This window comes from Scyliorhinus torazame, chromosome 3 (assembly GCF_047496885.1).
Source record: "Scyliorhinus torazame isolate Kashiwa2021f chromosome 3, sScyTor2.1, whole genome shotgun sequence".
Lineage (NCBI taxonomy): Eukaryota > Metazoa > Chordata > Chondrichthyes > Carcharhiniformes > Scyliorhinidae > Scyliorhinus > Scyliorhinus torazame.
This window is the reverse complement of record NC_092709.1, coordinates 287,086,387-287,113,034: the sequence shown is the minus strand read 5'-3', so window position 1 is coordinate 287,113,034 and position 26,648 is coordinate 287,086,387. Positions and strand designations below refer to the sequence as shown.

Genomic DNA, 26,648 nt, shown 5'->3' with positions numbered 1-26,648 from the left:
GTCAGACATGACCTCTCCTTGACGAAGCCGTGCTGACTCAGTCCTATTTTATCATGCACTTCCAAGGACTTCGCGATCTCATCTTTAATAATGGAGTCTCAAATCTTACCAATGACCGAAGTCAGGCTAACCAGCCAATAATTTCCCGTCTTCTGCCTCCCTCCCTTCTTAAACAGGAGTTTATTGCCCATTTATTGCCCATCCCTAATTGCCCTCGAGGGGGTACTGCCACATAGCACCATGCACCCAAGTTTGATTCCAGCCTTGGGTCACTGTCTGCATGGAATTGAGTTAGTACGTTCCCCATGTGTCTGCGTGGGTTTACTCCGGGTTCTCCGGTTTCCTCCCATAGTCCAAAGATGTGCAGGTTCGGTGGTTGGCCATGCTAAATTGCCAAACTGTCGGTTAGGTGGGGTTACTGTGGTGGGTTGGAGCTGGGGATGGGGCATAGGTGGGGTACTCTTTCAGAGGGTCGGTGCAGACTTGATGGGCCAAATGGCCTCCTGCACTGCAGGGATTCTATGATTCTATTCTACTCTATGATATCGTGGGGAGAAGGAAGCAGTTAACGGTATGAATTGAAAAAATAGTCGGTGGGTAGTACAGAATTTGTGTACTGCTGAAAAAAAGAGAGACGTCAAAACTTTTTGTCTTGCACACATCAGGACACTTTGCAGAAATACCAGTTAAAGGGGAAAACAAGAACTTCTGCTGTATGAGAAGTGAGTACTGATGGCAAGTGGACTCTGGTATTATGGAGAATTCACCAGTTGATGGTGACTGACAGTTCTTTATAAATGTTTTTTATTGGGTTTTTGAACAAAGTATATTTGCCGTTAAGTACACAGGATATGATATATAGAGAAGGGCACACACAAACATATCACAAAAAAAAAGTTATAATAAAAAATGTTTTTAAAATCAAATAAAGTAACTGGTCAGGTATTATGCACCAGCTCAACAGCAACTCTGTCCACTTGGCAAAATTATTTACATTTTGATCGTCTGGACTCTCCCCGGGAGGGAGAGTGGGAATGTGTTCCATCTTTGCAGGCCCTTTTTTACTTCCTCTGTCAGACTGGTGAGGTTCCATTTGTGGAACCCTTTCCAGTCATGGGCTATTTGGATGCCCAGGTAGCGGAATTTGTGTCGGGCTTGTTTAAACGGCAGTCCTGTTAGTGCTGCCCCCCCTACTTGTGGGTGTACCGGGAAGATTTCGCTTTTGCTCATGTTGTATTTGTAGCCTGAGAAGGCGCCAAACTCTTTTCAGGAGCGCGATGATATCGTCCATGCTGCTTTGTGGGTCCGAAATGTAGAGGAGCAGGTCATCTGCATCAATGAGACTCTGTGCTCTCTGCTGCCCCTTTGAATCCCCCTCCAGCCTTTTGCTTCTATGAGCGCAATTGCTAGTGGCTTGATCGCTAGAGCGAACAGCAGCGTGGACAGTGGGCATGCTTGTCTGGTGCCCCTGTGCAGCTGGAAGTATCGGGAGTTGGTGTTGTTGGTTCATGGGAGCGTTATGTAGGAGTTTTACCCAGGAGGTGAATCCTGTCCCAAGCCCGAACCGCTGCAGTACCTCTATGAGGTACTTCCATTCGACTCTGTCGAAGGCCTTTTCTGTGTCTACGGAGATGATCACCACTGGTGATCTTTACGCAAAGAGTATTGAGGCCGTGGAATGCCCTACCTGCTACAGTGGTGAACTCGCCAACATTGAGGGCATTTAAAAGTTTATTGGATAAACATATGGATGATAATGGCATAGTGTAGGTTGGATGGCTTTTGTTTCGGTGCAACATCGTGGGCCGAAGGGCCTGTACTGCGCTGTATTGTTCTATGTTCTATGTTCTATGGTACTCTCTCCCCAGAGCGGGGTCATTATCAAGTTCAGCAGGCGCCTGATGTTCGAAGTAAGCTGTCTACCTTTGACAAAGCCCGTCTGGTCCTCTGCGAACACCTGTGGTACGCAGTCTTCTAGCCTTTTGGCTAGAATTTTGGCATCTGTGTTCAGCGGTGAGATGGGCCTGTATGGCCCACATTCCGTTGGGTCTTTATCTTTCTTAGGTATCAGCGAGATTGAGGCCTGTGCTAGCATGGGTGGCAGTGTGCCCCTAGCCAGCAAGTCTGTGAACATCTTCCACAGGTGCGGGGCCAGTACATGTTGCAAATTTTTCTAGAAGTCCGCCGGGAACCCGTCTGGTCCCGGCGCCTTCCCCGCCTGCATGGAGCTAATGCTGTCCATGATCTCTCCCAATGCTAGTGGTGCTTTCAGGCCCCGTTTTCTGCCCTCCCCCATGACTGGTATGTCTAGTCTATCAAGGAACCTTTTTGGTGACTGACAGTTAACCTCCAAGCAATGTTTGAAACTTTAACCAGGCAGCTTGCCCCTGATTGGGCCTGAGGAATGAGTCTGCAAGATTTTTCAATTCAATTATTGTTGAAAAAGGAGATATGCTAAAGCTTTTGACATGTATGCATGCTCTTTCTATCTGCAAAGAACAGGGTCCTGTGCTTTAATATATTCAGCATCCAGTACATGCAAAGTGCCATATGGTGAGCCCAACTGAAAATCTCAAATTGGTTGTCAGCATATTTCTTAGCATACTGAGGATTACTTAGCAAATATTGTCCAATCGCAGAATCACATCTACTTTTGGACAGTATTTGAGACGTACGGCCTACTTATCGAGCGTCAAACTGAAATTCCTATACCACACAGACTGCTAGATTATATCAAATATCATATCCCAGCTGCTGTTGGCAATCGGCAAGATACAGACCGTACCCAGCCAGCCCGTGCTTGCAAAACTTAAAACACAGTGTGGATTTGCACAATGAATAATTGCACTTATTACATATATTAATAAAGAATATTAATTACATATTAATACAATGTGGTTGACTTTTAACTCCCTCCTCAAGGGCAATTAGGGATGGGCAATAAATGCTGGCACAGCCTGTGACACCCACGTCCCATGAACAAATCAAAAAAAACGCAGGACCCTGTTTTTTGGAGACAGAAAGAACATGTACACACATTGTGCCTAATTCAGCTAAACAAAATAAGTGACAGCCACTTGCTGACTCATTTCTCAGGGCCATGCTGCCTGGTAGAAATTTCAAACAATGCTTGGCAGTTAACTGTTAGTCACTATCAACTGGTGCATTCCCCATGGCAACTTCTACACCAGAGTCCAGTTCCCAACTATTCAGTACTGTCTTATCATACAATATAAATACTTCTGCTCTTAATTCCTATGTTTTCTACTCGCATTGATATTCTTGTGAAATGTCCTGATGAGTGCAAAATGAAAAACTTTGACACGTCTCCTTTATCAGCAATAGTTGAATTGAAAAATCTTGGCCGGGATTCTCCGAGCCTCTGCACCAAAATGGCGCTTGGCGCGGGAGCAGAGAATGGGGCCTCAGATCCACGATCAGTCGACGCGGTGCCGGTCGGGCGTCGTTGAAAGAGGCCCCCGCAGCAATTCTCCAGGATCGACCGGCCGAGTTCCCACCGGCGTGGTTCACGTATGGTTCCACCTGGCGGGAACTCGGCGTCGAGGTTGTGGCGGCCGTCCTGGTGGGGGGCGGGGGATCAATCTTTTTTGGGCGGGGCCACCACGACGGCCAGTCCCCACGATCGGGGACCACCGATCTGCAGGCGCGAGCGATCTGGGGGAGGCCTACCTTCTTCCGCGCCAGCCCGCTGTGTGGCTCTGCCATGTTGCGCGGCGCCAGCGCACAAGTGACCACCGTGTGCATGCTGGACCCACGGCGAGCAGTGCAGGGCCAGGTACGGCAGCTGGAGCAGCGCAGAGCACTCCGGCGTCATGCTGGCCCCCTGTGGGCTACAGAATCGCTGGCCCAAGAGGCCCGTTGACGTTGGCGTGAAACACTCCGGTGTTTTCACCGGTATCAACGTCAGCTGCGTTTTTAGAGAATCCCAGCCACTATCTACAAAGCAATATGTAAACCTGTAAAATGCAGACAAAGCAAATAAAATAATAAAATATAATTGCATCTCTATTGTGTCTAATCACATCGGAAAATCTTACAAGAGGCTTCCCAACATGTTAATAAACTTGGTTAAACTGTGCCTTGATGATACGCATGTAGAAGCCAAGCATAATGATTAAATGAGAAGTTTTGTTCCTTGGCAACTCACCCCTGCAGTCGTAGAGGACAGCCAGACTGTGACTTTTTTGTGTCAGGTAGTATCACTCTCATCTCTCAGTTAGGCTTAATAGGTTCAAGTTATATTCCAGGACTTGAACATATAATCTACCTGACACTTCAGTGCAGTAAATGGCAAGTGCTGACTTGTTGCAACTACTGACTTTCAGATGAAACATTAGACTGTGACACATGTTTAGGTAGACAAAATATTCTGTGGTACCATTTGTAACAGAACAAGGAGTTCTCCCCAATGTTTTGACCATTATCTACTCCTTAACACCACCAAAAATAGATTATTTGATCTTTCATTTGTTTACTATTCAGGGACCTTCCCGTCCACAAACTGATTGCCATGTTTGTCTGTATGACAACAATGTCTTCAAAATTAATTGTTTGAATGTGAAATGCTGTGGAGGCCCTGATGAAACAATTTATGACTGCAAGCTCATTTGTTCGTTCTTTCTCATTAATATGTAACAAACAACCATCCTATTCTACATTTTTTTGCAGAAAGATCATAAAATCTCTGCCAAATTTCTCCTCTTAGTTAAATACAGAATTTAGGGTGAAGTATTGAAAGATAACAACTCATGTGTCGGTGTGTTAACTGTTTACTCATGACCTAACCTTTGATCTCATAGGCTTTGATGTCTTTGTGCACTCCACAATTAAATATATGTTTACAATGCTACCAGTTGTTCTGGATCTTGTGAAATATTTAAATTATTTCTGCAGTTAGAAACGGAAAGAAAATGATTTATATGATACAAATTTGTCTCAACGGAGAGGAGTGTTTCTTGTCTTAGGTAAAGTAAGCCATATTACAAAGTTACTCCCATATCCAGGGTACATCATTCATTTTTATTTTTATTTTTGACTGTCCTGTTTTATTTTAGATTCCTGATTGAAAATTCTATTGGAATAAAGCCATTTTTTGGAAAATGTAGCATTGAACTAGTTTGATTCATTGGGATTTGGTTCTTTCAAATGCTGTATAATATATATCTCAGAGACATTCAAGAAAATGAAATGGTAACAAAGCATTGTGACCTTTTAGAATTGTAGTATAATATGATGTACTGTGCTGTTTTCAGTTTTTACATATTATTCCATGGTGAGGTGTCCTCAGCCTCCCATGTTCAAATTATGCACTAAGTGCTGCATTCTGGTTTGAATTGTGAGGGCAGAGTTGGTGAATGCAGTTTCAAAGTGAAGCCTTGACTGGGAGCAGCTATGAAAAGACATCTCTAATTCTCTTCACCAACCCAGATGTTTCTAAAAGATTTACATTCAACCTTAATCCCTAATAATTTGATCCACTGAAAAATTGCACTTAAGTGTTTTAACCCAAACTCATTATGAATGAAACGTAATTGTTTTGAGATTTGGCACTAAACGATTGTTAATAGGATAATACTTTTAAAGGATGTGTAGTTGAGTTTAAAGCCATTTTTCAAAGAATAATTACATCAAAGATTTAGGATGTTCTGTAACTAGTTATGCAAATTATGCGAAACAGGGAAAGTCTTTTTGTTTGCTTTCTAAACCCTTGTTGGTCCATTGAAAGATTTTTGCTTGTAAGTATACTAAAATCTGCCTTGACTCTTTTTTTTCCCCCTTTTCTCTCAGTGATGGGTAACTGACTGAGAATTACGATAGCTAAGCCTCAGGGCATGTTATTATGAAGGATAAATAGGATGTTCGGGGTTTCTTTGTGTCCTATTTAAGGAGATTGTGGCCGCATGAAACCTGATTATCGGTTTCTGCAAAATTTAATTTTGAACCACTATTACTAGCGAATGTGTTAAATATCAGTCCATGCACAGTGCATATTTTTAGTCATCAGGGATAGTTACCCTTGCTTGCATTCGAGATTTGCCTGCTACTATTGTTATCCCTGTTTCTCAGTGAGGCCATGGATCATCTTGTGGAGAAAATGTTGAAGATAGATTGTGATGCCACAACCCAAAGATGTGCAGGGTAGGTGGATTGACCACACTTAATTGCCCCTTAATTGGAAAAAATGAATTGGGTACCCTAAATTTATTTAAAAAAGATAGATTGTGATTGGCTTATCAGAACAGGGAGCTATTAAGAATCTAACACCAGGCTTTTTAGCATCGGTAACAAATTAGGATAAACTATTTATTTTGTTCATAGAAGGTGAGTCCTGTAAAGTGAGTCCTGTAAAGTGTGTACAATCTATTAATACAGTAATTGAATGAGAGCCACAGACCCTGTTGGTCAGTACCTAATGATGCTGTCTTTTGTAACTGAGGTACCGAAAGATTAGTCCTGTTGTTGAAATTGCTGCATGCTAGATTTATTTGTTGTTCACACTTTCATACTTTCAATTCTGTGGTCAAACTCTCCGAGTAATGATTTGCCATCAAAATAGGTGGTGACTTGTTGGCGCTCTGCAGAGAAATAAAATGTGATAGGCATTTGTAGTGATCTCTGTATATGTATATACATAAAGGGTTAATGTGTAGTCAGTACAGTCAAATGATCACGAGAGGGCAACACTAACAGGGGGTATAAATACATGCTCAGTCCATTTTCCTGCTCTCTTCGGGTGTGTTATGGCTAGAGAACAGAAGTGTATAGTTAGCTCAGAGTGCAAGTATAATATTCATAGTTAATCTAATTCTATCTTGTTTAATTTAACAACTAGTAAAAGTATTGAAGAATCGAACTCACAAGTTAATTGATTAATTACTCAAATTATTTGTTATCACTGGACGACTTTGAGTATTCATCATCATCAAAGTAAAGAACTTCTCAGCATAAACAAATGAGTAATATATAACATGCTACCAAGAGTAGTAATATAACACAACAGCGTTCAGCAGGAAACCACATCAAAGGTAAGGCTTACCTTGGGGGAAGTGAAGGAAAATGGCAGGGAAACCGTAAAATCAAGTGGCAAAATAAAAAAGATGCATATCTGGGACGAAACAAAAGAATGGAATAAAACCAATACTATAAAAAAAACAAGCGAAGAGGAGCAAATGGATTGAAAGAGAGTAGAATTTATGACGTAGGAAATTCAATAGTACCATCTTGTTTCCAATGGTGAATTACAAGGAGGTTGAGTACGTTGTGTATATGGTAAGATAAAATCAGTCTCCTCAAACAATATATCCCCATTTATGCACTGCTGTCTACCTACGGCACTGCTACATGGCATAATTCAAACTAAGGACAAGTTGGGACTTTACCATTCAAACAATATATAACCCTGCTGTTCTCCATTTTTATTATTTTATTGTTAATTTGACATGGACCTGAGAAGCAGCGGCTGAATTTACTTTATTTGTGATTATTTCAATGTGTTGTTTACCTGACTTACTTCATACTTCAAACCCTTTTGGAATTGTACTTTTTTCTTCCCTTAAACTGATGACAGAGAATGCATTTTGATTTTATTTATAGAAGGATAACTGTTGTGGTAAAAATAATGTATTATTTTTGTCGTGTAGTATTGCATGATGTGAAATAAATATAAATTGAATGTTGGCATTTATTGCAAGAGGAATGGAATATAAATGTAGGGGCGTTCGACTGCAGCTATGCAGGGCCTTGGTGACACCACTTCTAGAGTACTGAGTAGAGTTTTGGTCTCCGTATTTGAAAAAAGATATAATTGCTTGAGAAGCACTTGAGGGAAAGTTCACTTGACTGATTCCTGGGATGAAGGGATTGTCTTATGAAGAAAGGTTGAACAGATGGGGCCTGTACCCATTGGAATTGAGAAGAATGAGACATGATCTTGTCGAAATATATAAGGTCCTGAGGAGATTTGATAGGGTGGATACAGGAGGATGTTTCCCCTTGTTGGGGAGATTATAACTAACAGGGGACACAGGTGGCATGGTGGTGCAGTGGTTAGCACTGCTGCCTCATAGCACCAGGGACCTGGGTTAGATTCTGGCCTTGGGTGCCTGCCTGTGTGGAGTTTGCACATTCTCCCCGCATCTGCGTGGGTTTCCTCCAGGTGCTTCGGTTTCCATCCACAGATGTGCTGGTTAGGTGGACTGGCCATGATAAATTTCCCCTTAGTGCAGGTTAGGTTACGAGGATGGGGGGTGGACCGCGGTGGAGTGCTCTTTCGGCGGGATGGTCCGGACCCAATGGGCCGAGTGGCCTCCTTCTGCACTGTAGAGATTTTATTCTATTCTAAAAGTAAGAGGTCTTGCTTTTAAAATGGAGATGTGGAGAGTTATTTTCTGAGTGTCATCAACTTGTGGAATTCACTTCCCCAGAAAGCAGTGGAGACTGGGTCATTCATGTTATTAAAGATTCAGTTAGATAGATTTTTGACAGACAAGGGAATTAAGGCATATTGTGTGGAATGCAAGGTGAAGTTGAGAACACAATCAGGCTTGAAAGGCTGAATGGCCTACTCCTAAATTCGATGTTCCTGTCAAATATTCCAGCAAAAAATATTATGCTGAGCAGAAACTACCAGTTGGAGTACAGAAACAAATATATAGGAATTTATACATTTTTTCCAGGCTCTAACACAAATGTTAAGCTACGCAAGCTTTGTTCTTGTTTGCAATATTTTCAACCTTACTTCCTTGCTACAATCTTGTATGTAAAATTGGCATATTTCCCTGTAACATGCAAAAAAAATCTTACATTTATGATGTATCTTGAACAGTATAAAAGCTCCAAGGCATTTCACATGAGCGTAATCAGACCAAATATGACTCCAAACCACAAAGTGATACTAGGTTAAAGGGTAAAACCATAGGTTTTAGAAGGGTAAAGAGGTGAAAAGACTTCAGACAAAAAACCTATGGTTTAGGGCCTAGACGTAAAGGTTCAGCTGCTGGTGGTGGGCTAAAGAAAATCAGATGTGCCAAAGAAGCTCGAGGTGGAGAAATGTAGATTTTCTAGTGACTTGTGAGGCTGAAGGAGGTCACAAAGATAGAAAAGGGTGAGGCCATGAAGAGTTCTGAACATAGGTATGGGAATTGCCAATTTGAGGTAATGTTGAACTAGCGAGACAGATAATGCCACCGAGCCCGGGGTTCAAAGGGGCTTGGTGGGATTTAGGACATGAGCAGCAGAGTTTTGAATGAGCTGAAATGTGCAGAGGGTGAAAGATGGGAAACATTGGAATAGTTACGTTTGGAAGTACTAAAAGAAGATGAGGGGTTTAGCAGCAGATTGGCTGAGGTAGGTGTGGGGTCGAGTGATGTGGACATTGAGGTTAGCAGCAGAATAAAATATGATATTTAAGTTTTAGCATGACTTGGGTTCATGTCATGTGATTCATTTTTAGGAGCTGGGACTCATCATAATACTTACAGCTGGTAAAGACGTGCTGAAAATTGAATTAATCATGCCATTCGTGAACTCCATTTGTATACTTTACAGTGTATCTCATCAGTTATACATTTCAGGGTTGAGGTGACATTGATAAACTGCCTGAGTTCCACCTTTATGGTTTATGCTGCCAGAGCCTCTGTTTCTTTTCTTGTACTATTCTAACCTTTTTGCTATCCTCTAGGCAAAACGGAAAACTACTTAAAAGAAAATTTTGCTTATCACTTTCTTTACCACATGGTGATTTGCAGTCTTAAATCCTTTAAAGATATATTAATAACAAATGGAGGATAATTTCTAATTCTTATTGAAGTACAATTTATATTTGCATCAATGGGGTTGGCTGATTCACTCGTGCATTAGTTTCAGCCTCTCAAATCTAAAGAGAAATTGTGATTCTTAAGAAAGGCAGGCATCACTAAGCCACTGTAACACACAGAGAAAATATATGCAAAGCGGCAAGCAGCAAATAGGGGACAGGTAGGAAAAAGGTTGAAATTTCACTTGTGTGCAAAAAGCCTGAGTAATTTCAGAAGTGGTTTTATAGGTTATTCACCAGTGTGATACCGCCTAAATTGTTTGGATTCTAGGTGTGTAGTAATTGTTGGATAAACCTAATTTTGTTTCCTTATCTTTTTCATCGGGTGGAGGAGTTCTGAAGTTCATGGTTTTAACTATATGTAACTAATCTTGCAGTGGCAGCTACTTGCTTCTGACCTTATTCATGGTGGAATGTATGTTTTTTATAAATAACACACATTAAATTTTAATACACAGTAGCTCAAACTTCACACTTATGGTCTAAGCTAATATTAACTGAATACTGATGAATGCACACTAGCTTCCAAGCAACCAAGCTGTCAACTGTGAATTGAGATTAGCATAGCTACGTATGTCCTGCGCCAGATAATGGGCTCAAAGGTTAAGAGCAAAGGATCTCAACAGCTCCAATCAGCAGTGCTTTTCCAGAGCTAATTACCTCTTTACTGTGCTGACTGTAATGTGACATGTTTATTGCCTTAACTAACAATCATTAGCTTAGTTGATGTTTTGTCAATATTAATTTGTTCATTTAAGCCAAGTCAAAGCTTAAACAAAGATGTCTGTTCTCAGAAATGGGTAGCAGAATGAGGACTGTTTGTTCTGACCACTTGATGTATAAGATGGAGAAAAAAATAAACTCCGCTTGTTTTGCGATCAGAAATAGCCCTTTTTTTCTCATCCTGTAAAGGTCTGTTGAGATCTGTCCAGCTTGAACCAGGTGTAGATTTCTGCTCCTATACAACACATTTCTGGATTTAATAATATTTATTGAATGTTTATTATTTTCAATCACTAATAAAAGACAAGTTTTGGCGTTTGTCAGTTATGTAACTGTTTTTCTGTAAATTTCAAATGATGATCATTGTAAAACAAAATTAGAGAAACCTACACAATTGCAATTTGTTCTATTTACTTTATATCTGTAAAAAAATAAATCTCATCCAGGGAAATACATTGTTATTTTGCTGTGTCATAATATGGAAGCTTGACAGTGCAGTCCGATGATGCAATAGAGTTTATGGGCTGGATTTTCCATCCCGCAACGTCAGCAATGTGGACCGCGATTAGGCGGCGAATTGGGCGTCCGCCGAAATAGAGGTTTGTGCTGGATGTGAATCGACGCAATGCTCTGACCCCCCCCTGCTGACGGCAGGATTGGGGTTTGCACCCATATGCCAGTGGGAGGATGCTTATGGATGTAAAATGTTCCGGATGACCCATTTGTATCCACAGTGGGCCTGGCACCAGATTCTCTGGGCCCCGTGATTCTCCGGTCTTCTGGACCAGGAACCAGGTGGGCGGGGATTACTACAGGTATCACCAAAGATGAATCTAATGTGATGGCTCTCATGGTGGGCCAAGGGGTAGCTCCTTACCCCCAAAGTCCATCCAAGGGCCACCCTCCCACACAATGCACCATCAGCCCACCCCTCCCCTACCAGACCGCTTCCCGCACTGCACTGCACCCCCATCCAGAAACCTCCTAAATAGGGAGACCCCCCAGGAACCCCCTAAATAGGGAGACCCCCACAGCGATCCCCTAACTAAATCACCCCATAGTGTCCCCTAAATAGGGAGACCCCCTAACTAAAGGGACCACTCCCCCAGTGACCCCCTAACTAAAGGGACCCCCACCCCGAGATGGCCTAACTAAAGGGACCCCCTTTAGTTGGTGTGGTTGATGTTTGTAAACATGGTGGTGACAGTACATAGAGTTACACATCCATGAAGAAGATGAATGAACCAAGGCCCACAGCTGTTTTGTGGAAGCTGTTAATCACAGCCAACCAGGAGAATTGAATGAATGGCTTGCAGCTAAAGGATCTGATGGGTTTTAGCCCAAGTCACAGCTGTTCTCTTTCCAGGAATGGGCATGTGGTGCTTCCAGATGACTGTTAGAATCCTTTTTTTTACTGGACTGCTCACTAGCTGCCAGACAGGTCTCTTCTGGGGGTTTGTGGGGGGGGAGCGATTTCATTAGGTGGTCCCTGTGGGGATCCCTTTAGTTAGGTGGTATCTGGGGGGGGAAGTCCCTTTGGTTGGGGGTCCCTATTTTGCGGGTCTCTGTGGGGATTGAATTAGTTAGGGAGTCCCTGTGGGGGAGGGGGGGGTGCTCGCTATTTAATGGGTCTCTGTGGGGGGGTTCCTTTAGTTAAGGGGTCCCTGGTGGGTCTCCTGTTTTAGGGAGTCTGTGGTGGCCTCCCAATGTCGGTCCCTGTAGGGGGTGGGTCAAGTCACCCTCATACTTGGGGGATGGGGGCCACCCAGAAAATCTGGGAATAGGAGTTTGCTTTGCGGTGCAGGGAGGAAGGGGGGGGGGGGGGGGGCGGTGCCTGATGTGCCGAGGCGGCATGGCCAGCAGCAGGATTTTGCGATTGGGCAGCTACCTCAAAATGGTGCCGTGATAGCGGGATTACCTCGGGAGTCCTTCGTATTTCTCGCCATGCATAAATTTGCATGGCGAGGGATGCTAAATTGCTGGGAGTGCAAATCAGTAGCAAATATCCTCCGGCAGGAGAACATAGTCTCACAAACAAAGAATACTGGCCCGTATCTTTGGCTATTTGGTTATTGTATTTCGATCAAAGTGTGAAATATTTGGGTGTTGCCAATTACTCTTGTGTCTGTAAATTTGAACAAGTCTGATGGTGGTGATTTGTGGTGATTGTTCCTTTAAGGGCAACACAGCAGAAAAAGGGTCACCTGACTTGGGGGACCAATCTGGGCTGCGAATGGGTAATCACCGCAGGGGGCGGAGGCCCCTCGTTTGGCAGGAGACATTTAGAGAGCTAGGTGCAGCCATGTGGCTGCTGTTTTCTTATTAATAAATCCTTCTTGTATTTACAAATGAAGTCTGTGAAAGTGCATCATTACACTGATACAAAGAGAGATTGATAACAAAACAGATCCTGTCTACAAAGAGAGATTGATAACAAAACGGATCCAGTCGGTGTCTACATACAGCAACTGCAATATCAACTCACATAAGTGATTTGGAAGTAATGTCAATCGGATTTTAGGTTTTACCAGAAGAGTTCTCTGTTTACTGGATGTGTCAACTGGCATGCTTATGTTTTGTTTTGTTTCTCTCCCTGTAAATTAGCACATGGCTTCTGTTTAGCACTGACTGGGTGGCAGAGAAAAGAAAATGCATGTCAGTAGGTTCTCCCTATCTCTCACTCTCTGGTGCAGTGAATTGGCAGTCTCTCCAATGCTACAGCCGAAATGACAAAATATGCTATTAAATATAAACTTCTGTAGAATTTGGTACATCTTCAGAATTGTTGAAGCTTTCAGAACTTAATAGGAGGGGAATGGTGTGGGGTTGTGGTCAGTGTAATTAGTGCAAAACCTGCAAATTAAGAACACCTAAAGGACTTGCAGCAGGTGTCCTATGCTTGCAGGTGTTCTTATTTTCAACATGGTCATTGTATGTGCAGTAAACCAGACAGCTAAATATATCCGGACTGGATGCATTTTCTGCAGTGTTTGTTCTGATCGCCGAGAGACCAAAAATAAATTTGAACTTTCAGTTGATAGCTGAAAATATGAAACAACAAGATTTCAAGTTTTGAGACTTTTACTGTAACAGACAAAAGCCACCAGAACTAAACACTTGTAGGCAACTTACACATTAAACTACAGAATCCCCTTTTGATTTGCAACACAACTGAAAAACCCACTTCACTCTCCCTTATGTAATCATTTGATTTTCCTGGACCCATTCCAAAGTGATTTTTGTATCCTGAGGATTCACTTTGGTTTGGGTTTTACTTGGTAACTATTAACCCCTGACCTGCCTTTTATGGTGAGGCTTTTTCCTGGCGATTCCCCCTCTTGCACAGCCTCAGCAAATCTTCTGGCCTTGTTTCATTTACTCACAAATTTGTACTTTCCAATCTGAGCACCTCTCACCCCACCCCCCTCACCTGGACCTTGGCAGAGTGCCGATGTGTGTGAGTTTTCAGAGAAATCTGAATAACTCTTTTCCTCTTGAAGTCTTATCTCCATCGCAATGTTAATCATATGAGCCTGAATTCCAGGTAAAAATGATGTTTTAAAGAAATGCCTGCACTCTTTTATCTTGGAAGTAAATGCACAATTTAAAGCATAATTGTTTAAAGCCAACGTTCTCATATCTTCCTGGGACTTTGGAATTAGCAGTTTAACTGCTGTGAACATTGGCGCTACTGCCGTTGTCTCCAATTGTGAACACCTTACACCTTATTTCCAGCAAAACAACCTGGCCTCCTTTTAATCTTTAACAGTAATGACACCCACCCAGAACCTTTCTTGGGGAGACCTCAGAACAGGCCACAGCCCAAATTAAAGACACAGTCCCAAAATGGAACAATCTTCTTAAAACATTATATTTGTAATACATTACTTTTTAACTCTCTCTCATTTTGAATTTTACCTATTCCTGGAACTCTGCCAGTATGAAGTGAATTCAGTTCTATGTTCTGTTCATTGGGTTTTCCTATTCATTGCCACTCTGGGTCTTTTCACATTGAGGGAGGGATGTCCTGATCCTGGGATCTGCTCCATTAACAGCCTGCACAGGGCTAGGTAGTTGCTGCAGGGAAGGATTGTCTCGGATGTCCAGCCAAGTTATGGGGTATAAATATGTTGAGTTAAGTTTTGCGTTTGCTCGGCTTACACATTTTCTCTGCTGCTCACAGTCTTTTGCAGGCTGCTTTCAGGTTCCCGTCCCTCTCTTCTACTGGCTTAAATTGGAAACATGGTAAAGAATCCCACAATTTTAAGAGCCTTCCCCTTGGTTCTCCTACTTTATTTATTGGCTGTTCCTCTATAAATGATCCTCTCAGTCCAATTTACTGCTGCTCATGAATCTGCAGAGAATGATAGTTCCCACAATCCTCCTCTGCTTGTTCCCCTAGCCTATTTTCTCCCCTTTCTCCTTCGATCCCGGAGTCCTCATTTCCCAGTTTCCTTCTCTTGATCCTGATTTCGGATACACACACACACACAAAACCTGTGGCAGTAGCAATGTCATTAGATGGGACGATTACCCACTGCAGAGGAAAATTTAAGCCAATAATTGCTGCATAAATCACCTAGAAAAAGCATCTCAGACACCCAAGTTCCATTTTGCGAGAATTCCCCTCATTTTGGTGCAATTCCTCAATTTTCTGGAATCCAGAGTTCATAGTGGCATTGCATCCATAGTTGGAAGAATTACCCTTCTCAATGTCATAGACCAATGTAAGCATTCATTCTCCGAGATAGAGAGGTTTCTCTGTTCCTACGGATTTTGATCATGATGTCTCCATTAAACAGAAGCCATTTTATTTTCACGGGATGCCACCTCACACTTACCCTTGTATCTGATATTTTCAACCTTCAGATTTGAAGGCCGCCCATAGTTCGTAATTTGTGAGCAGTTGTAATTTCCAGGGACGATTTGTTTATTCTGATATGGGACTGCTGTATGTGTCCATTTTGTTTTTTTGAAGGTGTCTGTTTGTACAGGATTTACTCTACATTCAACCAGCTGCAAAACATTTTTTGCAGCAATTATTTGCAATGAGAAACATTTTGTGAAATTCTATATTTTATTCAAGGAAACTATTTTTAATCACCATTTTACCTGCCAACTTGCTAACTTGTGGAATTGAGAACCTGCATCAAATCACTTGGTGATGCATTGCATTCAATTCAATTCCTACTTCATTTTCCAATTTTAAACTACATTTTCTTAGTACTTTGTTGATTCCAGCAAAAGTGGAACTTGACTCTTGGAAGAATTTTATTTTCCGTTTTAGGCCAGAGTGCTTCTAACCATTGTTATGTGCCAGGGTTTAGAGAACCCCAAAGTGTATCATGGAGTTCACCTGACCCACAATTTTACTAGATTGTGGTATGGGGAGCACACGGTCCACTCTACAGGTGTGGTACAGCAGAAATGGAAAAGTATTTTTTAAAGCAAAACAATGTTTATTCTATGAACTCAAGTTAACCTTTTTAAAATATACAGTGAACATCTTAGCAACCATCAATTCAAATACAACCCCCAAAGAATACAACACTCACTAAGTAATCCTTATTTTCCTTTTAACATCCATAAGACTTTAAAAAAAATCTTTTAACAGAAGCACATCAGATTTAAATTCACTACTGAGAACAGTTATCACTCTGAATTCACCAAATGATCAAGAGATAGTGGGCGGAATTCTCCCCCCAACGCCGGGTGACAGAATCGCCGGGGAGACGCGCGTGCTCCGCCACGCCGCCTGAACGCCTGCACGCGATTCTCCCACCCCTCCCAAACCGGTGCGGCGAGAATCACGGCCGGCCGCTGGGAGAATTGCCGCTCGCCATTTGCAATGGGCGAGCGGTGATTCTCCGGCCCGAATGGGCCGAGCGGCCTGCCCAATACGACGGTTCACGCTGGCGCCGTCCACACCTGGTCGCTGCCGGCAGGAACAGCGTGGGAACGCTAGGGGGGCAGCCTGTGGGGGGGGGGGGACTTTGTGCATCGGGGGGGCCTCAAATGGGGTCTGGCTCGTGATCGGTGCCCACCGATCAGCGGGCCAGCCTCTATGAAGAAGGACCTTCTTTCCTCCGCCGCCCCGGAACATCCATCCGACATCTTATTGCGGGGTGGCCTCGGGGAGGACGGCAACCGCGTATGCGCGGGTGACGTCATTTACGCGGCGCAGCGCGCGTAAATGACGCGACGCCGCTCCTAACCCCCCCCGGGGGCAGGAGAATAGGGGTCTGGGAGCGATCTCCGACGCCGGAGTGAAACACTCCGGTTTTCACTCCGGCGTCGGCACTTAGACTCCCAATGGGAGAATTGCGCCCAATCTTTACATGGCAGAGAGAACAACATTACACCTTCTCTGGCTAACTGCAGCTCCAATACTGAAAACGAAACCAAAAAAACACAGACACACCCAAGCTTTTCTCAAAGTGAAACTAAAAAGCAGAGCCAGAGCTCAGCTCCACCCACACTCTGACAGCACTGCAGTAACTTTAGCAGACTACCATTTCTTAAAGTGACATTCTCATGACACCGTGTACTCGCTAGCAAACTCAAGCCACCCAGTAACATTGAATCACAACATGTACAGCACAAGAAGACTACATTTACAGAATTATGAAACAGCTTGTTATATTCTTAAAGCAATTACTTGCATTTATATTACACATTTGACATTATAAAACATCCTAAGGCACTTCACAGTTGTGTCAGCTAGGTTGGACTACAACAGGGATTGTGTTTGGACTAGACCAGGAAAGGACATTAGGTTTCCGACGCTAAAGGATGTTCTAGAACTAATTGGAATTCTCTGTACTTCTCATCCAGGTCTCTATTTACTCCATTAAAATAACAGCCACCCTACTGTCCTCAAAGAAATAGCGAGGTCAAAATTATGTTTGCTGGTTTTGGCATTATTTTTCAAAAATGTGATCATGCACCTTTTAACTTTGTGCTCTAATTGTATGACACTCACATGCAACACCTCAAATTTAATCAACTGGCTATAAAAAAACAACAGGCTACCTGTTTGACTTTCTTCAATGATATTGTAACTGAGGAGCCCAGAAATTAAACAAACGTTTTTTTTCCTTAACTGTCTTTGATACCTGTTAGATCAGTTCAGTATATGGGTAGTTGCAGTTAGGAGCGACATAAAAATACATACAATCTACAGCACAGAATCAAGCCATTCAGCCCAAATAGTCCATACTGGTGATTAAGCTCCACATGAATCAACTCCTATCCTTCTTCATTTAATTCGATCATTGATGTTCATCACAATGGCCTATGTAAATAGATATATGTTAATTGGCTTGGTAAATTAGATTACCTCTCAGCAGACATCCTAATTATTAATCCTCCAATGAAGATCTTTTGCTTTGAACACAATTGCAGAGAATCTGGAAGTCACTGTCCATCACAATGTCAAGTGCAGGTTGGAAAGAAGTATAATACTACACACGTGAATCTTCAGGTTAAAAACATGCTTCAAACTCAGTTTCCCTCTCAACATGTATTATCTGCATTCAAGTGGATAGCACTGTGGCTTCACAACGCCAGGGTCCCAGGTTTGATTCCCCGCTGGGTCACTGTCTGTGCGGTGTCTGCACGTCCTCCCCGTGTCTGCGTGGCTTTCCTCCGGGTGCTCCGGTTTCCTCCCACAGTCCAAAGACGTGCAGGTTAGGTGAATTGGCCATGATAAATTGCTCTGAGTGTCCAAAAAGGTTAGGAGGGGTTATTGGGTTATAGGGATAGGATGGAAGTGAAGGCTTAAGTGGGTTGGTGCAGACTCGATGGGCCAAATGGCCTCCTCCTGCACTGTATGTTCTATGAGTCAATTTCCTGACTTGAAATCTAATCTATCATAGAATTCCTACAGTGCAGAAGGAGGCCATTTGGCCCTTTGAATATGCACCAACCCTCTGAAAGAGCACTCCACCCAGGACCTCCCCCGCCCCTCCCCCCCCACCCTATCTATTCACTTTTTATATTTCTCAACAAATGCAGACATTGGAATTAGCAGTTTGTTTTACGATATATTTTTTCCTCATCCCAAAATGTCACTTGAATTTATTTCAATATCTATTATTGAATGGCATGTATAATTTCCATTTTAATCATAAATATGCAAGCTGATATGTAGAGATGTCCATTCCTCAGTTTAGGTGATTAGTCCATGCAATGTGCATTTTATTAATTTTAAAATAATGTAGCTCCAAAAATGCACAGGAGCCGGGGAATTCACAGTGAATCAGAAGTTTACAGCATTCAATGGTCCCAGTTAATTTTCTTATTTTAGTGAGAATAACCATTCCCTTCCTCCAGATAACTTCTGGTCATCTTTAACATAATTTACAAGAAATATGTTGCTGTTCAAAAGTAATATTCAGATGACATTGCATTGCATTTCTAAGACTATCCATGTAAGCTTTTCCACGATGGGGCTGAGAGGGGATAGACGTGTTCGTAATTAACACATAATTGGTGGGCTATGAGGGAAGGGCAAATGTTAAAACAGGATGCTTGAGTAACCAATTATATAGCATAATCTATGCAGCTAGGAAATATTTTTTATTTTAAAAAAACTTTATTCAAATTTTCAACAGATTTTCAACAAATTCCCCCCTTACAGCAGGTCCACGTACTTCCTATAAAATTCTACTGGGAACCCATCCGGCCCCGGGGCCTTCCCTGCCTGCATGCTCTCTAGTCCCTTAACCAGTTCCTCCAGCCCAATCGGTGCCCCCAGCCCAACCACCTGCTCCTCCTCCACCCTCGGGAACCTCAGCCGATCTAGAAATTGGTGCATCCCCCCCCCCTCCCCCGTCGGGGGCTCAGACCTATACAGCTCCTCATAGAAGTCCCTGAATGCCTTGTTTATTCCCACCGCACTCTGCACCGTGTTCCCCTCTTTATCCCTAACTCCACCAATCTCCCTCGCTGCCTCCCTCTTCCAAAGCTCATGTGCCATCATCCGACTCGCCTTCTCCCCATACTCATACTCCGACCCCTGCGCTTTCCTCCACTGCGCCTCCGCTTTCCCAGTAGTCAGCAAGTCGAATTCCGTCTAGAGGTTCCGTCGCTCCCGAAGTAGTCCTTCCTCGGGGGCCTCTGCATAGCTCCTGTCCACCCTTAATATATCCCCCATCAGTCTCTCCCTCTCTCTCCTCTCTCTCTTCTCCCTATGGGCCCTAATAGAGATTAGCTCTCCCCTGACCACCGCCTTAAACGCCTCCCAGACTACCCCCACCTGCACCTCCCCATTTTCATTGGCCTCTAAGTATCCTCCGATACACCCCCGAATCTGTCCCGCACACCACCTCATCCGCCAACAGTCACTCAAATTTTTCTTGCCACTTCTTGTGCAGCGCCTCGTGCGCCTCCACCTTCACCGCCAGGCCCATGGTCTCATCCTCGTTCTCCAATACTTTTTGTCGCACCTCCCAGATCGCCGCCCCTTGGGCCTTCTGGGTCTCCACCAGCTTGTCGATCGACGCCTTCATCAGCTCTAACAGTTCTGCCTTCAGCTCCACAAAGCAGCGTTTGAGGAACTCCTGCTGTTCCTGCGACCATAGCGCCCACGCTGCTTGGTCTCCACCCGCCGCCATCGTGCTTCTCCTCCCTCGCACTTTTCGCTGCACTAAAATTACTTTCTTGACCACTCCACTCCTGGTCCAATCCATACAGTGCCGGGGGGACCGTACTGTCACCTTCCCACGCTGGGAACCGTCGAACAATTGCTGTTGGAGCCCCTCAAAAGAGCCCAAAAGTCAGTTTCTGGCGGGAGCTGCCGAACATGCGACTTAGCTGAGCATAGCCGCAGCCGGAAGTCCAGCTAGGAAATATTTTGACTATTGATTGATTTTGGCCCAATATTGCTGCACGTGCTACAGATGCTAGACATTTTTATAAACGTTTCTGGCCACACAATTGACTTACATAAGTGAATTCTCAAAGTATTAAATAAAATCTCACCAAACAAATTTGACGGCATTAAGTTTGAAATTACGGTGAGTGTTTGCTTATGATGCCTATGGAATGTTATTTCTTAAACGCATTTGCCTTGTGAAATAAACCTAGGCAGCCCTGCATTTATCTGTGTTTAGTTCCAATACTGAAACCTAAGCTACTGATGTCAATCTATTTTTGTTGCTGCATCACCGTCATCTTATTTTATTTTCATCATTATTTAATTAGGCTGCTTGTCCAGTTCAAGATGAATATCTGTGTTGCACCAATGTTCTTTCCCTGCAAGAAAGGAAAATTGCTTAGCCTGGGTGCTTCCTTTCAAAACTGACATTCATGGATTTGTGTTTGAGCTTTAGATGCTAATGATATGTGAAAGGTGTTAGCTTGTTTAAAAAAAAATGAATCTGCGATGCAAAATATTATTGAAAAATCAATTTTAAAAACTAAACAATTACCTTCTTCCTGTCTTCATTTGGTAAAAATTGTAGTCGTGGCCCTCCCTACACTTATCATTATGTGGCCAGATAATTATCCAGCACAGATTGATGCTGTGAGCTAAGGCTATAATTCACCCTATCCTTATCTGTAAGCAATAGCCAAAAGGTTTCCGATAAACGCCAGCATAAGCTGCCATGACACTCTCCTGAGACCCTTCCCCTTCATGCACTTTGCTGACCACTGCAGAAACAGAGCTACATTCACAGGGTCTGCAGCTTGTAACGCAAAGATACTCTTCTTTTCTGTTTGGAAGACTGATACTAAGTCAGTGATACCCTATAACACCATGTCATAATGCTATGATATCAGACAGCAAAGAGAATATGCAGCCTGTTCCTTTTAGCTGTGCTTTGAAATCTTTCCAAGGTTTTAACGACAAAAAAGTCTTATTCTCAAATCACACAGAAAAATATTTTTAGACCTGTGATTTTGAGGTATAAACTTCCTCAGGCTTAATATTGTGCGAGAATTAACATTTTGCCTTGATTTTATTTTTAACATATTAATTGAAAATAATCATTTGAAGTATTTGCTAGCAAGAAGCTCTATCTTTGAATAAATTATTGAGTAATTTATGTAAGCCGTAAATGCAAGTAGCAATGTCAAATGTTACACAAATTACTCTTGTTTTCTTCCATCTCTTGCAAGATGTGCATGTTAGCAAAAGAGGCTAAACTTCAGCTTCCCAAATTCCCTGTTTTGTCAAACGCAGCTCCTTAAATACTTCAGCTAAACTTGAAGGCATTATCAGGTTTACAGAGTCCAATAACAGTTATCAAAAATAGTTTCCAAAGTTATTGACTAATAAATTATAGTTCCTCAGCTGTTCTCATTTTGTGTGCAAATACAGATCATGGTTATTAAAGAGTTCTTTAAATTACAAACGTAGAAAAAGGCAGACAAGACCAGCTGCTCCATTGAGCTTGTGCGATATAACCGAGTTACAAAATAAATGCCATGACCCCCAATGATCCCATTGTCCAGCATCCACGAAATGTGGGAAAGGCAAAAGCAACAGACAAGTCAAAACTAAGTCCTGTTCACAGGAAAATTAATTCTGGGAAATCCTTCTTCGACCATCGAAAAGGCAATTTAAAACAAATTCCAAGAGGCATATGAGCCAACATTCCACCTATGTATGCAGGTCGTCTCCGAGTCTGCGTGTGTTTCCTCCGGGTACTCCGGTTTCCTCCCACAAGTCCTGAAAGACGTGCTTGTTAGGTGAATTGGGCATTCTGAATTCTCCCTTGGGTGTACCCGAACAGGCATGTGGCAACTAAGGGATTTTCGCAATACCTTCATTGCAGTTTTAATGTAAGCCCTCTTGTGACAATAATAAAGATTATTATTATGTTTTTATTCAATGACATCAGCCCTGGAAAACATTCACTTTCTTTGAGCATTTTATGCATTTATGTTTCTTTTTTAAAAAACTGTCCTGTTCAAATGGTCCATCAACAGAGATGCAGTCTGTCCCTTCCTTATTTTAAATACCACAATCAAGTTTCCCCAAAGACTACGCTTTGCTAAATTATAAAGATCCAGCTCTCTAAGCTTGTAATGAGAACTAGGGGCTATTAAATATGCATGGCTCTCTTTTGAATCTTTTTCAGGGCCACTATATTATCCACTGTCTGAGGGGATTAAAAATGGACAAGGCCTGACAAAGATCTAGAATGAAGACAATATAGTACCTCACTGTTTTATATTGGGTCATGTTCACAGTGCATCCCAGTATTTTATTAGCCTCTACACTAGGCTCACAACATGAATTATGCGCTTTTAGTGACTCGTGTTGTAATGCCCAGGTGGTTTCCAATTCAACACACTTTGTACTGTGCACTGCATACCATATGCATGCTTAATATTAGCCCTGCCATCTGCAGAACATTACACCTATTTACATTAAATGTCATATGCCAGACACAAGCCACTTCACCCAATACCTTTTGATCTGATGTTAATTTTGTTTTCACACTGGGTCTAACAAATCTTTGTACCATCTGCTAACTACCATACTGACTACAACCTTCATGCAGAGCATTAATACAGATAATGAAAGCATTAATATAAATCATTAACAATCGCTAAGAGTTTATCAAGTCTGAATTACTTACCAATAATCCACTCAAATGATGCTGAGTTTGGCTTCCACCAGGATCATTCCGCTCCAGACCTCATTGACAAAAGGACTGGTTGCCACAGATGAGAGTGACAGCCCTTGACATCAAGGCAGTACTTAACCAAGTGGGTCACCAAAGCATCCTAGTAAAACTGGAGTCAATGAGAATCAGAGGCATTGCCTTCATATGATAACCAAGCTGACACTGCTAGTGGCAACAAAAAAACTGCAGGTGTTTCTCAATTTTATTGAGTGTTGGTGACGCGCAGCTCTCTGGTTCATGTCCTTTTATTGTTTTTTCTATTCCAAATCCATGGAATACTGGTGGAAAAAATACTACTGTAGAGAACGTGCTAATGAGAGAAAGGGAATATCATAGCTACCTTCCATTAATGGATATTTAGAATTTTGCAGTAGATAGTTGACTGGCATGCCACTGGTAAAGAAGAAAATAATGTATATGTCACATGTATGTACATTTTTTGGCAACAATGGCACAACAGTGTTATGTCAGCTTGCCAAATCTCAACTATGGTCCACTTGAACCTAATTCTGCAATGACTGGTTTGCATGTGCACCAACTGCCAATTTCTGCAATATATCTGAAATGGGAATTATTTATTAAAATAAATAAAAAAATAGATGTAATAATTTTCAACTTGTTTTTTATTCTAACTCCTCCTATTTTATTACAGGCAAGGCTTTGACATTCCTCCTGCTGCAGCCTTCTACCCCTAAACTTCCAGCACACAGCACAATCCGCAGAACTGCCATTGATTTGATTGGCCGTGGCTTTACTGTGTGGGAGCCCTATATGGATGTGTCGGCCGTGCTGATGGGACTTCTAGAGCTCTGTGCTGATGCTGAAAAACATCTCACTAAGTAAGTAGAGAATTGAAAGAACATGAACCCGAACCAGTTTGAAAAGGGTGGCTTGATTGCAATGATTTTCTTCCATACTTGTGAAAAATAATTTCCATTCCAAAATCTGTGGTGCTGTACACCACTCGGAGGACTCTAACTGAAAGCTATACAAAAGGAACACAAAACTATTTGGATCCTTTTCCTTCCATTGGATGTAATGTAATAAATGATCTGTAAGCAGGGAAAGAGTGTAACATAGCAAAAATTGTGGAGCATACTCAAATAGGTGGGAAACCAGGCAGTGAAGAGGAGATAACGAGTTTACAGACATTTATAGATAGGCTAGGAGATTGAGCCAAAATTTGGCAGATGAAGTTTAGTATAGATTATCAATTTTGGCTGAAAACATAGAAAGGCAAATCATTATCGAAATGGAAGGCAGATTCAAAATACGTCTGGGCAGAGGGATCTGGGTGCCTTTTTTCATGAATCGCAGGAAGTCAGTGTGCAGGTACAGCTTGTAATTAAAAAGGCAAGTGGAACGTTAGTGTTTATTGCAAAAGGACTGGAGTATAAAAGTAGAGAAGTATTGTTGCAATTGTACAGGGTGTTGGTGAGACCACATCTGGAGTATTGTGTCCAATTTTGGTCTCCTTATTTGAGGAAGGATGCGGTGGCATTGGAGACAGTTCAGAGGAAGTTCACCAGATTGATTCCGAGGATGAAAGTGTTGATGTATGAGGAGAGATTAAACAGTTCGAGCTTATACGAGCTGGTGTTTATAAGGATGAGTGGGGGTCTGATTGAGGTATGTAAAATACTAAAAGGGATTGATAAAGCAAATGTTCCCCCTTGTGGGGCAATCTAGGATAATAGGTCACAGATATAGGTTGAGAGGCGGTAGATTTAGAATTGAAATGAGGAGGAACTACTCCTCGCAGAAGGTGGTGAATTTGTGGAACTCGCTGCCCCATAGTGCGGTGGAGTCTGAGTCATTAAATGGTTTCAAGAAGGAGATAGATATATTTCTGATTTTTTTTAAATGGTTTAAAGGGATATGGAGAACAGGTAGGGTGGTAGATTTGAGTCCAGGAAGAGATCAGCCATTCTGATTGAATGAGGGAGCAGTCTGAAGGGGCTGAATTGCCTACTTCTCCTAATTCCTGTGTTCCTATGTCCCATATAACAACAACCAAAACGTACATTTATATAGTGCCTTTAATATCGGGAACCGTCTCAAAGCATTACCTAATCTAGCACAAAGCTAAAAAAGAAATGTTTGAAGAGACCAAAAAGCTTAGGTGAAGCATCTTTAAGTTTTTATTTACAGTGAGGTGCTTTATAAAAGTAAATTGTTATTGTAAAGTTCTTTGTATCTGTGACTCTGGATCTTTGCCTTCACTTTAAGGATCTTACTGTCGCTCCTTCTTGTGTTTTTCCAAGGTTGACAGTTCACGTTCTTCTGTATTGAATTGTGACTGCCGCTTATCACCCTCTCTTTTATCTTTTCCTCCAATGATCTTTTTTCATTTTTCCGCACCCCATAATTTGTTATTATCACGTTTCAATGCAATTCTTGTACTAATGTCATGGGTCCACCAATCCATAAAAAGTTTCAAAAGATCTAAGCAGCTGCATTCATTCAGTGCCATGGATCTGATTTTATCTCCGTGCAAGTAAATGGGTTTTGAATTAGTTAAAATCTTGCACCATGCATCTTCGTTTTGGTTTGATTCCCGGCTTGGGTCACTGTGCGGAGTCTGCATGTTCTCACTGCGTCTGCGTGGGTTTCCTCCGGGTGCTCCAGTTTCCTCCCACAAGTCCCGAAAGACGTGCTTGTTAGGTGAATTGGACATTCTTAATTCTCCCTCAGTGTACCCGAACAGGCACCGTAGTGTGGCGACGAGGGGATTTTCACAGTAATTTCATTGCAGTGTTAATGTAAGCCTACTGTGACACTAATAAAAATTATTATTATTATTATTATTACAAGCCTCTCAAGATATTTCTTTAACATCTTGTAACTCTTTAATCTAATGTTTCTAATAATTTATTTCTTAACTTTAGCTTCCATCGCCTTTTTTGAGAAAAAAATGTCTTCCAGTATTGGCCAGATTGTCACTGGGGAAAGCGACTGTGGCTCTGTTACTATGCACTGTGAGGGACTTCTTTAACATCCCCAGTGTAATTACAAGATAATTGTAGCATGCCAGGTTAATGGCAGCTTACAGTAATGTTAATTTACCAGATTCACAATGCCAATTCAGCAATTCCTCAAATATAGTCTCCCCTGTTGTCAACAGCACAGCATTTTTCAATAAAAGCTTAACTTTGCGGGGGGGTGGGTGAAATTAATGAAAAAATCATAATGCTGTTAGCATCTTTGAACTTAAAAATTATATAAGGAAGTTGCTTTAAAGCTGATATTTGTATTTATTTTTCAAAATAGCAAGTTGATATAAAAGGGTCAAAGGAGACAATGGCGTAATGGTATTGTCACTGGACTAGTCATCCACAGTAATAGCCTGGGGAACCGGGTTCAAATCCCACCATGGCAGATGATGACATTTAAATTTAATAAAAATCTGGAATTAAAGTCTCATAATGACCATGAAATCATTGTCAATT

The 26,648-nt window shown here is 42.1% G+C and overlaps 1 protein-coding gene across 3 annotated transcripts in view; it reads left to right on the top strand.

The window, feature by feature from the left end:
- Positions 1-26,648, top strand: part of wdr7 (WD repeat domain 7) — a 1,110,115-nt gene that overhangs the window by 740,166 nt on the left and 343,301 nt on the right. For all 3 annotated transcript variants that reach the window (XM_072497366.1, XM_072497365.1, XM_072497364.1), the window contains one exon: positions 23,852-24,038. In XM_072497366.1, coding sequence (XP_072353467.1) covers positions 23,852-24,038 — 187 coding nt within the window. The remainder of the gene's footprint in view (positions 1-23,851; positions 24,039-26,648) is intronic.